This window comes from Globicephala melas, unplaced genomic scaffold (assembly GCF_963455315.2).
Source record: "Globicephala melas unplaced genomic scaffold, mGloMel1.2 SCAFFOLD_138, whole genome shotgun sequence".
Classification (NCBI taxonomy): Eukaryota; Metazoa; Chordata; class Mammalia; order Artiodactyla; family Delphinidae; genus Globicephala; species Globicephala melas.
The window spans coordinates 84,002-97,712 of NW_027207311.1; the positions used below are offsets into that span (position 1 = coordinate 84,002).

General features: G+C 37.5%; 1 protein-coding gene across 6 annotated transcripts in view; it reads left to right on the plus strand.

The window, feature by feature from the left end:
• LOC132595715 (zinc finger protein 140) overlaps positions 1–13,711 on the plus strand; it is a 113,038-nt gene that overhangs the window by 81,450 nt on the left and 17,877 nt on the right. For all 6 annotated transcript variants that reach the window (XR_009561851.2, XM_060293296.1, XM_060293289.1 and 3 more), the window contains 2 exons: positions 11,679–11,805; positions 12,100–12,186. Coding sequence is in view for 5 of the 6 variants with exons in the window: in XM_060293296.1 (XP_060149279.1) it covers positions 11,679–11,805; positions 12,100–12,186 (214 nt within the window). In the remaining variant the exon portion in view is untranslated. The remainder of the gene's footprint in view (positions 1–11,678; positions 11,806–12,099; positions 12,187–13,711) is intronic.

Here is a 13,711-nt window from a genome sequence, read left to right on the forward strand (position 1 = left end):
GGTGGTGTCTCTGTATGGGCTTACTTTGCATTTCCTGCTAGCATGCTTTTTGGACATTTTGTTACCTTTTGTGGGTGTTTTCTGTCTGTTTCTTATTGACAGAAAGGAGTTATTTATTTTCTGGAAGCGTGCCAGAAATGCTGTTTCAGGCCGCACCTCAGTCCTGTTATATCAAGACTTTTCATCTTAACAAAATTCAGTGATTCATGCACATTGAAGTTTAAAGCAAACTTGATACCAAATCCATATTTACCTGGGGTGCTTCTCTCACCTCCAATATTTTGTTATGACAGTTTTCAAACGCAGGGCAAAATCGAAAGGATTTTGCAGTGAACATCTGTATACTCATCACCTTGAATTTACCTTTAACATTTTACTGTACTTGCTTTATCACATTATCCATCTTTCCATCCCTCTGCATCTCTTACCCCATCTTATTTTTGCTGTATTTCTTAATATATTTTAGACATCAGCATGCTTCCCTCTAAATACTTCAGTATGCACAGCATTAACTGTTGTTCAGTGTTTGTTTACAAGCTGGGTTTTTTTCCCCTGTCTTGCCTTTTCATTCTGTTAATTAATGCTGCCTTTTGATGAACAGCTACTTCTAATTTTTACTTAATTTAGTTTCTAAATTTTTTCTTTTATTACTGGTGTTTTTTGTGTCCAATCTAAGAACGTTTTTTGTTATCCAGAGCTCATGAAGACAGTTTTCTTTGTTCACATTTACCTTTCACATGTAGATTCACAATACATCTAGAATTAATATTTATGTTTAGTGTTAGTAGGAGTCAAGCTTTATTTTTTTCATCAAGTTGCCTAATTGCCCCAGTGCCACTGAAGTGATTGACCTCTACCTATGGCTCTGTGGTGCCACCTTGTCATATATCAGGCGTCCATAAATATAGTTTGGTTTCACAACTCTTTATTCTGTTCCATTGGCCTACTTTTCCATCCTTATGCCCGTTTCACACTGTCTTGATTTATAATAAGTCTTGATATCTGGATGCTTCCAGTTTTTGGTGATTGTGAATGCTGTCAACACTCACATGTGTGTTTTTGTGTGGACATGAGTTTTCATATCAGTTGGGTAAATACCTAGGAGCATGATTGCTGGATTGTATGGCGATTCTATGTTTAGCTTTGTAAGAGACTGTCTTCCAGAGTGCCTTGCAGTTTTGCATTCCCACTTGCAGTGAATGAGCGTCTCTGTTCCTCATCCTGACCAGTTGTTGGTATTGTCAAGTTGTTAAAAATTTTGCCATTCTGATAGATGTGAGGTGATATTTCACTGTAGTTTTAAGTTGCATTTCCCTAATGGCTAGGTAGTGGTATTGAGTATATTTCTATATGTGTTTTATTCTTTCTATATCTTTGGTGAAGTATCTGTTTTCTTGTCATTGATTTTTTAAAAATTTAATATTAAACAAAAATTTTATTGGCGTATAGTTGATTTACAATGTTGTGTTAGTTTCAGGTGTACAGCAAAGTGAATCAGTTATACATATATCTACTCTTTTTAATTTAATTTTTTTTTAAGATTTTTTTTTTTTTGATGTGGACCATTTTTTTTTTAAGTCTGTTGAATTGGTTACAATATTGCTTCTGTTTTAGGTTTTGGTTTTTTTTTTTTTTTTTTTTTTGGCCCTAGGCATGTGGGATCTTAGCTCCCCAACCGGGGATTGAATCCGCACCCCCTGCATTAGAAGGTGAAGTCTTAACTACTGGACCCCCAGGGAAGTCCCTCCATTCTTTTTTAGATTCTTTTCACATATGGGCCACTACAGAGTATTAAGTAGAGTTCCCTGTGCAGTAGGTTCTTATTAGTTATCTATTTTATATATACTAGTGCGTATATGTCAATCCCAATCTCCCAGTTTATCCTTCCTCCCATCCCCTGGTACCATAACTTTGTTTTCTACATCTGTGACTCTGTCTCTGTTTTGTAGATAAGTTCATTAGTACCATTTTTTTAGATTCCACGTATAAGCAATATCATATGATATTTGTCTTTCTTACTTCACTGAGTATGACAATCTCTGGGTCCATCCGTGTTGCTTCAAATGGCATTATTTTGTTCTTTATGGCTGAGTAATATTCCATTGTATATATGTACCGTATCATTAAAAAAAATGTTTTTTAAAATTCTTTATCTTGTTTATTTTGTCTTGAGAGGGCAGAAGCCAAACTTACTGAGTTTGATGGGCATGACATTAAGATATTACATACGGCTCTTCAGGATTTGGGGCTACAAAATCATGCTTTCTTATTCTTTTTTTTAAAAAAATATCATTATTGAAGTATAATTGCTTTACAATGTGGTGTTAGTTTCTGCTGTATAACAAAGTGAATCAGCTATATGTTTACATATATCCCCATATCCCCTCCCTCTTGAGCCTCCCTCCCACCCTCCCTATCCCACCCATCTAGGTCGTCACAAAACATCGAGCTGATCTCCCTGTGCTATGTAGCAGCTTCCCACTAGCCATCCATTTTACATTTGGTAGTGTATATATGTCAGTGCTACTCTCTCACTTCATCCCAGCTTCCCCTTACCCCCGCTGTGTCCTCAAGTCCATTCTCTGTCTGCGTCTTTATTCCTGCCCTGCCACTAGTTTCATCGATACCATTTTTTGAGATTCCATATATGTGCGTTAGCATGCGGTATTTGTTTTTCTCTTTCTGACTTACTTCACTCTGTATAACAGTGTCTAGGTCCATCCACCTCACTGCAAATAACTCAATTTGTTCCTTTTTATGGCCAAGTAATATTCCATTGTATATATGTGCCACATCTTCTTTATCCATTCATCTGTCAGTAGATATTTAGGTTGCTTCCATGTCCTGGCTCTTGTAAGTAGTGCTGTAGTGAACATTGTGGTACATATGTCTTTTTGAATTACGGTTTTCTCAGGGTATATGCCCAGTAGTGGGATTGCTGGGTCATATGGTAGTTCTGTTTTCAGTTTTTTAAGGAACCTCCATAGTGTTCTCCATAGTGGCTGTATCAATTTACATTCCCACCAACAGTGCAGGAGGGTTCCCTTTTCTCCACACCCTCTCGAGCATTTATTGTTTGTAGATTTTTTGATGATGGCCATTCTGACCAGTGTGAGGTGATACATCACTGTGGTTTTGATTTGCATTTCTCTAATGATTAGTGATGTTGAGCATCTTTTTATGTGTTTGATGGCAAGCTGTATGTCTTCTTTGGAGAAATGTCTATTTAGGTCTTCTGCCCATTTTTGGATTGCGTTGTTTGTTTTTTTGATATTGAGCTGCATGAGCTGCTTGTATATTTTGGAGACTAATCCTTTGTCAGTTGCTTTGTTTGCAGATATTTTCTCCCACTCTGAGGGTTGTCTTTTCGTCTTGTTTATGGTTTCCTTTGCTGTGCAAAAGCTTTTAAGTTTCATTAGGTCCCATTTGTTTATTTTCGTTCTTATTTCCATTACTCTAGGGGGTGGGTCAAAAAGGATATTGCTGTGATTTATGTCATAGAGATACCACATCTTCTTTATCCATTCCTCTGTTGATGGACACATAGGTTGCTTCCACATCCTGGCTATTGTAAATAGTGCTGCAGTGAACATTAGGGTGCATGTATCTTTTCAAATTGTGGTTTTCTGTGGGTATATGCCTAGGAGTGGGATTGCTGGGTCATATGGTAGTTCTATTTTTAGTTTTTTAAGGAATCTCCATACTGTTCTCCATAGTGGTTGTACCAATTTCCATTCCCACCAACAGTGTAGGAGGGTTTCCTTTTCTCTACATCTTCTCCAGCATTTATTGTTTATAGATTTTGTTGTTGTTTGTTTATAGGTTTTTTGATGATGGCCATTCTGTGACTGGTGGGAGGTGATACCTCATTGCAGTTTTGATTTGTATTCTCTAGTAATTAGTGATGTTGAGCATCTTTTCATGTGCTCTTTGGCCATCTGTTGTCATGGATTTTTAAGAATTCTTTGTTATTCTAGATTTAAATCCTTTATAAGAAAAGTGATTTGAAAATATTTTCTCCCAGTCTCTGGTTTGTGTTTTCATTTCCATGACACCAACTTTCACAGAGCAAAATGTTTTAATTTTGATAAAGTTTATTTTCTGAATTTTAATTTTTTAAAATGAGTTTTGCTTTTGGTGTCATATCTAAAATTTCATTGCCCAAACAAAAGTGCACAAATTAAAAAAAAATTTTCTCTGGAATTTGTAAAGTTTTAGTTTTCACATTTAAGTCTGTGATCCATTTTTAGTTAATTTTTGTATAGAGTGTGGGGTATGTGTTGAGGTTCATTTTTTATGTGTATGGATGTGCAAGGGTTCCAGCACCCTTTGTTGAAAAAGGTGATCCTTTCTCCATTGAATTGCTTTTGTGTTTTTATGAAAAAAAAATTTTTTTTTCAAGAGACAGTGCTTATATGGGTCTATTTCTAGGCTCTCTTTTCTGTTCCATTGATTTTTATGTCTAATCTTTTACCAGTATCATGCTTTCTTGCTTTTATAGGAAGTCTTAAAGTGGGCTAGTGGGAGTGCTGCACCTTTGTTCTTCAGAATTGTTCTGGCTGTTCTAGTTTTTTGCCTTTCTGTATTAATTATAGAAGAGCTTGAGGATAGCTACAAAAAAGCTTGTTAGGATTTTGATTGGAATTACAGTGAATCTATGAGTCAAATTAGGGAAAACTTACATCTTAACAATACTGAGTTTTCCAATCCATGAACACACTATAGCTTTCCATGTTTTAGATCTTTGATTTTTTAAACCACTGTTTGTATTTTGGAGCATACGTATTTCTGCACACATATTTTCTTTTATCATCTTAACCATTTTAAGTGACAATTCAGTGGTATTAAATACATTCATAACATTGGCAGTCATAACCACCTTATCCGTCTCCACAGCACTCTTCCTCTTGAAAAACTGAAGCTCTATACCATTAAACAATAACTCCCAATTCCCCCCTCCCCATAACCCCTGGCAAGCGCCACTCTACTTTCTGTCTCTGATTTTGACTACGCTAGTTACCTCATATAAGTGGACTCATACAGTAATTGTCTTTTTGTGACTGGCTTATCTCCCTTGACATAATGTTCACAAGGTTCATCCTTGTTATAGCATACTGCAAACTTTCTTCCTTTTTAAAGCTGAATAATAATTTGTTGTATGTATATACCTCATTTTGCTTATCCATTCATCCATCCATGGACACTTGGATTGCTTTCATGTTTTAGCTACTGTGAATATTAATGTTGCTATGAACATGGATGTAGAAATATCTCTTTAAGACCCTGCTTTCACTTCCTTTGGGGATATACGCAGAGAGGAAATTGCTGGACCATATGGTAATAATAATTTTTAATTTTTTGAGGAGCCACCAAACTGTTTTCCACAGCAGCTACACCATGTTGTATCCCCAACCAGCAGTGTACAAGTGTTCCCATTATTCCACATCCTCGCCAACCTTTGTTATTTTTATGGTTTTTGATAGCCATCCTAATGAGTGTGAGCAGAAACTCATTATAGTTTTTTTTTTTAATTAATTTATTTGGCTGTGTTGGGTCTTTGCTGCTGCATGGGCTTTCTCTAGTTGTGATGAGCGGGGGTCACTCCTCGTTGCAGTGCACGGGCTTCTCACTGCAGTGGCCTCTCTCTTTCAGAGAGTGGGCTCTAGGTGCGCGGGCTTCAGTAATTGTGGCACGTGGGCTCAGTAGTTGTGGTTCCTGGGCTCTAGAACACAGGCTCAGTAGTTGTGGTGCACAGGCTTAGTTGCTCCGTGCCATGTGGGATCTTCCTGGCCCAGGGCTTGAACCTGTGTCCCCTGCATTGGCAGGCAGATTCTTAACCACTGCGCTGCCAGGGAAGTCCCTCATTGTAGTTTTGATTTGCATTTTTGTTATGATTAGTGATGTTCAGCATCTTCATGTGCTTATTGGCCATTTGTATATCTTCTTTGGGGAAATGTCTATTCAAGTCCTTTGATTACTTTTGAATAGGTTGTTTTTTGTTGAGTTTTAGTTCTTTATATATTCTAGATATTAATCCCTTATAAGATATATGACTTGCAGATATTTTCTCCCATTTTGGGAGTTGCCTTTTTACTATGTTGATGTTGTGTTTTGATGCAAAATTTTTTTTAATTTTCATGAAGTTCAGTTGGTTGGTTTTTCTTTTGTTGCTTGTACCTTTTGTGTCATTTTCAAGAAACCATTGCCAAATCTAACATTGTGAAGCTTTTGCCCTATGTTTTCTTCTTATATAGTTTTAGGTCTTACATTTAGGTCTTTGATCCATTCTGAGTTAATTTTTATATAGTGTTAGATGAGGGTCCAACTTCATTTTTTTTAATGTGGATATCCAGTTTTCCCAGTAGTATTTGTTGGAAAGACTTTCCCCGTAAATGGTCTTGGAACCATTGCCAAAAATCATTTGACCATATATGCAGGGGGTTATTTCTGGGCTCTGTTCTATTCCATTGTCACCTTTATGTCAGTACCACATTGTTTTGATTACTGTAGCTTTGTAGTAAGTTTTTTTTTAATGTTATTTATTTATTTGGCTGCATTGGATCTTAGTTGCGGCATGCAGGATCTTCATTGTGACATGCAGGATCTTTTTGTTGCGGCATGCAGTCTTCTCCAGTTGCAGTGTACAGGCTTCTCTCTAGTTGTGGTGCACAGGCTCCAGAGTGTGCGGGCTCAGTAGATGTGGTGTGCTGGCCTTGTTGCCCCACAGCATGTTGGATCTTAGTTCCCTGACCAGGGATCGAACCCTCATCCCCTGCATTGGAAGAAGGATTCTTAACCACTGCACCACCAGGGAAGTCCTGTGTAGTAAGTTTTAAAATCAGGAAGTATGAGTTCTCCAGCTTTGTTCTTTTTCAAGATTGTTTTGGCTGTTCAGGGTCTCTTGAGCTTCCATATGCATTTTAGGGTGGGTTTTTCTATTTTTGCAAAAAACATCGTCGGAATTTTATTAGGGATTGCATTGAATATGTAGATCACTTTGGGTAGTGTTAACATTTTAATATTAAGGAACATAGGGTATGTTTCTGTTTATTTATGTGTTCTTTAATTTCTTTCAGTAAGGTTTTCAGTTTTCATTCTACAAGTCATTTACGTCCTAGGTTCAGTTATTACTTTTTGATGATGCTATAAATGGAATCATTTTCATAATTTGCTCTTCAGATTGGTCATTGTTAGTGTATAGAAATGCACCTGATTTTGGTGTGTGACTTTGTATCCTGTTATTTGCTGAATTCATTTGTTCTAACTAGGTTGTGTGTGTGTGTGTGTGTAATCTTTAAGATTTTCTATATATAGGAAGACATTGTCCATGAACAGAGATAATTTTACTCCTTTTTTAATTTAGATGCCTTTTATATCTTTTTCTTGCCCAATGGCTCGGGCAAGAACTTGAAGCACTATGTTGAATAGAAGTGGAGAAAGAAAGCATTCCTTTTTTAAAAAAAAAATATTTATTTGGCTGCATCGAGTCTTAGTTGCAGCACGTGGGATCTTTCATTGTGGCGTGCAGCCTTCTCTCTAGCTGTGGTGCATGGACTCTAGAGTGTGTGGGCTTAGTTACCCTGCAGCATGCAGGATCTTAGTTCCCTGAACAGGGATTGAACCCACGTCCCCTTCATTGGAAGGCAGATTCTTAACCACTGGACCACGAGGGAAGTCTTGAAAGCAGGCATTCTTGCCTCATTCCTGATCTTAGAAGAAAAGCTTTTAGTCTTTCATCATTGAGTATGATGTTCACTGTGTGTTTTTAAGATGTGGGTTTTATTATGTTGAAGTACTTTCCTTCTATTTCTACTTTGTTGAGTGTTTTGATCATGAAAGAGTGTTGAATTTTGTCAGATCCTTCAATTGAGGTAATCTGCATCGAGATAATCATTTTTTTAACTTCATTCTGTTAGTGTGATGTATTGCATTGAGCAATTTTCAAATGTTGAACCATCCTTGCATTCCGAAAATAAATCCCATTGGTCATGGTGTATGATCTTTTTAATAAGCTGTTGAATTTGATTTGCTATTATTTTGAAGATTTTTGCATCTATGTTCATGAGGAATATTAGTTTGTAGTTTTCTTACAGTGGCTTTGTCTGGATTTGGTATCAGAGCCTTAGGAAGTGTTCCCTCCTCTAGGTTTTGGAAAAGCTTGAGAAAGATTGATGTTATTACTTCTTTAAATATTTGTTAAAATTCACCAGTGAAGCCTGGGCTTTTCTTTTTTGGGGGAAGATTTTTGATTACAGACCCAATCTCCTTACTAGTTATAGATCTGTTCAGATTTCCTATTTCTTTGTGATTTGATCTTAATAGAAACACAAATGGAATTCATTCCTTTCAACTAAGTTATCCAATTTGTTGACATACAATTGTTCATAGTACTTTCCAATAATCATTTTTATTTTTGTAGAATCAGTACTAATTTCCCCACTTTCATTCTTGATTTTAGTAATTCTAGTCTTCTCTCTTTTTTTTTTTTTTCCTCAGTCTAGCTACCTGAAGCTTTATCAAAATTTGTTTATCTTTTCAAAGAACTAAGCTCTGGTTTCATTGATTTTTTTCCTATTGTTTTTCTAGTTTCTATTTTGTTTGTATTCTAATCTTATTTCCTTCTTTTTGCTACCTTTGTGTTTAATTTGTTCTTTTTCTGTTTCCTTAAGTTGTAAAGTTAGATTATTGATTTGAGATGTTTCTTGTTTTAAATATGTTTGTTTTTTTTTTTTTTTGAAGTTGTTGGGGGTAGGAGTTTATTAATTTATTTATTTTTGCTGTGTTGGGTCTTCATTTCTGTGCGAGGGCTTTCTCTAGTTGTGGCAAGCAGGGGTCACTCTTCATCGCGGTGCACGGGCCTCTCACTATCGCGGTCTCTCTTGTTGCGGAGCACAGGCTCCAGACGCGCAGGCTCAGTAGTTGTGGCTCACGGGCCTAGTTGCTCCGCGGCATGTGGGATCCTCCCAGACCAGGGCTCGAGCCCGTGTTCCCTGCATTAGCAGGCAGATTCTCAACCACTGCACCACCAGGGAAGCCCCTAAATATGTGTTTTTAACTGTAAAATTTTCCCTTAACACTGCTTTTGCTGCATCCCAACAACTTTATGTTGTGTTTTGTTTTCATTCATGTCTAAGTATTTACTAATTTCCCTTTTGATTTGTTTGATCCATTGGTTGTTTAAGACCATGTTGTTTAATTCCCACAAATTTGTGAATTTTCCCTTTTTTTCTGCTGCTTTTAGTGATTTTTAACTTCATCCTATGTGGTCAGAGAAGATACTTTGTATGATATTTATCTTTTAAATCTATTGAGATTTAATTTGTGGCCTAACATATGGTCTGTCCTGGAAAATGTCTCATGTGTACTTGAGAAGAATGTATATTTTGTTTTTGGGTAGAATATTCTGTATATGTCTGTTAGAGGTAGTTTATTTAAATTCTGTTTCCTTACTTATTTTCTTTCTGATTGTTCTATGCATTATCGGGAGTGGGATATTGAAGTTTCCAACTATTATTATAAAACTATTTCTCCCTTCAATTATGTCCGTTTTTGTTTCATGTATTTTGATGATTTGTTATTAAGTGTAACTGTTTATAATTTTCTATCTTCTAGCTGTGCTGAAACTTTAATAATATGTAATTTCCTTCTTTGTCTCTTACAACCTTTTTGATTTGTCTGATGTTAGTATAGCCACCCCTGCTCTACTTCGGTTACTACTTGCATGGAATATCTTTATCCATTTTTTCACTTTTGATCTGTTTGTGTCTTTGGATCTAAAGCGAGTTTCTCATAGACAGCATATTTGAATCATGTTTCTTAATCCATTTTGCCAAACTCTGTCTTTTCACTGGAGAGTTTTACTGATTTACACTTACAGTAATTACTCATAAGGAGGGATTTATTTCTGTCATTTTGCTGTTTTCTTTATACCTTATAGCTTTTTGGTCCTTCAGTTCCTGCAATCACTGTCTTTTGTGATTAGTTGAATTTTTATAGTGAAATGTCTAAATTCCTTTCTCATTTGCTTTTTGTGTAAGTTTTATAACTATTTTCTTTGTGGTGCCCATGGGATTACATTTAACTTCCTAAAGTTATAGCATTCTGATTTGAATTTATACCAGCTTAACTTCAATAACATACAAACACTATGCTCTTTTACAGCTCTGTCCCACCCCTTTTGATTGCTGATGTCTCAGAGTTACATCTTTATACATTGTGTGCCCCGAAATGTAAACTAATAATTATTTCAAATGCATTTGTCTCTTATAATTATGTAGAGAATGAAATGTAGAGGCACAAATATACTACCATTATAATTACCCAGATATTTACCTTTATTCAGATCTTTATTTCTTCAAACAGCTTCAAAATATTGTCTAGTGTTCTTTTATTTCACATACATGACTCCCTTGAGCATCTCTTGACAAGCAGGTCTAGTGGTAGCAAACTACCTTTTGTTCTTCTGGGAATGTCTTCATTTCTACCTCACTTTTTACTTACTTAATTTATTTATTTTTGGCTGCATTGGGTCTTCATTGATACATGTGGGCTTTCTCTAGTTCTGGCGAGTGGGATCTACTCTTCATTGCAGTGCACATGCTTCTCATTACTCTGGCTTCTCTTGTTGCAGAGCATGGGTTCTAGAGTGCAGGCTCAGTAGTTGGGGCCCACAGGCTTAGTTGCTCCATGGCATGTGGGATCTTCCTGGGCCAGGGCTCAATCCCGTGCCCCCTGCATTGGCAGGTGGATTCTTAACCACGGCACCACCAGGGAAGCCCTCTACCTCACTTTTGAAGCACAGTTTTGTCAGATACAGGATTCTTGGCTGGTAGTTTATTTTTCTTTTAGATCTTTGAATATATGGGTTTATTGCCTTTTGGTCTCCAAAGGTTCTGATGAGAAGTCTATTTATAATCTTACTGAGGAGCCCTTGTAGGAAACAAGTCATTGCTTTCTTGATGCTTTCAGGGTTCTCTCTTTGTCTATTGAAAATTTGAGCATGTGTGTTTCTTTGAGTTCATTGTTTTTGGAGTTTAGATTCTTGGATGTTTATATTCATGTCTTCATCAAATTTGGAATTTCATTTTCAAATTTGGTGTCCATTTTTGAAAATCTTAGCCATTCTAGATGTGTAATGGTGTCTCACTGTTTTAATTTGCAATTCCCTAATGATATATGATGTTGAGCATCTTCTCATATGCTGATTTACCATCGGTGTATCTTCATGTTCAGATCTGTCGCCCCACACCGTGGTTGCTACTTACAGCTCTTGCCTTTTTTATTTCACGAAATTTTAACGTCTTCTCTTCAGTGGTACCTCCTGGTGCATTCAAGCAGCATTGCTTGCTTCCCCCTTTGTGCCCATGTTCTTTTCTCATAGCATCTTTGACTGCCTGTTACATTTTTATGGGTTTAATCTTTGCTGTTCTCTGCAATGCTGAACACTTCTGTCTTTCATCCATTTTATATTACCTGCTCCTAGTTGAATACCTGGCACATGGTATTCTTATATGCTGAAAGACAGGTTAACTGATTTAATGCATATTGATGGGATATTTTCAGTAAACGTTTGCTTTTCTCCCAAAGTACAATGTAAATAATGGACACGCTTAGCAGCCTTTTGTTTACTACAAACTCAGTAAAATGATTTGCAGTTGAATGGAGATATGCTGTTTCAGGGACCATTGTCATTCATGGATGTGTTTGTGGACTTTACCTGGGAGGAGTGGCAGCTGCTGGACCCAGCTCAGAAACACCTGTACAGGAGTGTGATGTTGGAGAACTACAGCAACCTGGTGTCCCTGGGTAAGTACCACTTCCCTGAAAGGAGTGTGTGTCATCTCCAGGCTTCCCCTTCTTGGGTGCTGAAAGCTGGGGCACTTTCGTAAAATGCTTGGTGATTTGCGGCTTATATTTAGAGGCCAGATTTTCTTATTCTCCCTTTGGCATCAAAATCTGCTGGTTGAATGATGTTCATTTTGCCAAAGTGCAAAAGGGCAGCTTGATCACGCCGCCTCTAAACCGAGTCTTCCCCATTCTGCTGAATCCCATGGTCCTAGGCAGTTTTGGGCCAGGTTGTCTGTAATTTTCTATTCACAGGGTATCAACACACCAAACCGAATATCATTTTCCAGTTGGAACAAGAAGAGCTGTGGATGATGCAAATTCCAAGTGAGGGCCATATGGGTGAGTCGTCAGAACATTTAGATCTTTTCCTCCTTAGAATTGGTGAGTTCTGACGTGATGTTCCCTTTGTGTTTGTACTTTTGGGTCATTTGTAACCATTGTCTCTTAGTTAATCTCCTCTGTGGCATTCTCAGCTTCCTTCTTACTTTCCCGTGGTGATAGATGCATTTCATTACGCATTTAAGCAAGCTTTTCCTCTTTACCTCTTTTCATGTGACTTTCACACCCCTTCTACTTTTTTTCTATTTTTCTAAAATTACTTACATTCATATTCAACACAGTTCCAATTTCCTTCTCCTTGAAACCTACGTGTTAGGAGATTCTACCCTTTCTGCTTCTCCTTCCTAATGGCTTTGTCATCACTGTTCTTTCTGAGTGTATTCCTGCATCATTTGATAATACCATTTCTCCCGCCTGAAGCCTTTCCCCCACGCCTTACCCAAGTGAACCCCATGGAACCCACTCTCACACTGCACGACACAGTGCTTATTCTCCTCATGCTTTACTGCCCTCGCATGCTCTTTCCTCTGAGTCCAAAGGGGTCTTTCTTATATTCCCCACTTTCCTCGTATATTGTAAGTTTTAAAAGACTTCCACTCTGAAGATTTACGCTTTTTCTTTCTGTATTGGTGACTGACAGCCCCATCCCTCTTTCATCTGCCCTTTGGTACTGGGTTTGATTGTTCCACCGGGCATCTTCCCTGCATGGGCCACTCCCTTGTCTCATTTTTCAGAAACTGGAATTGGAATGTCTCTTCTGCTGCCCCATAGCTGTATGATAACTTCTTCTCACCTTCCTGGTTGTTAGTTCTGCTGTGCTCCTGGTTCTTCCTGGCACTGGGGCGTGAGCCTAAATATCCTTTTTATGCAGTTCTCATCACTAGTCTTGCTATAATCTGTTACTATTTTGGTCCTTCAAAAATAAGTCTTTTAAGGCCTCCATCTTCTCAATTCCCACCTCCTTCTCATTAGGAATGAGATCATTCCCAATATTGTTTTTCTTTTTTTTATTGGGTATACCACACGGCTTATGGAATCTTAGTTCCCTGACCAGGGATTGAACCCGGTCCCTTGTTAGTGAAAGCATGGTGTCCTAACCACTGGACCACCAGGGAATTCCATTATTTCATTTCTTGCTTATTCTACTTATTAGCCAAATTTATACCTTTTACTCTTTTTATACTGTGAGTTCATCCTGATGTTACTGTCAGATATATTTCCCTAAGCAACTATGTATTCCATCATAAGTGTGGCAGGATAAATCAACAGTTAATCTTTGTATTATTAGGATGGTTTCAGCTGCAATTTTTGATTAGTCCTAAATCAAACTATTTAGGCAGAAGTGATTTATTACCACACATCACAAAATGTCCTGATGTGGGACTGCTTGACTTACTAAATCCCCAAACGTCTATCTCTGCCTCGCCATTCTAACTAGGTCAGTATTTCTCAGATTTCCTCCCCTCATGGTCACCAGATGCCTCTTACAGTTCCAGCCAACACCTGCAGATATACCAGTGGGCAG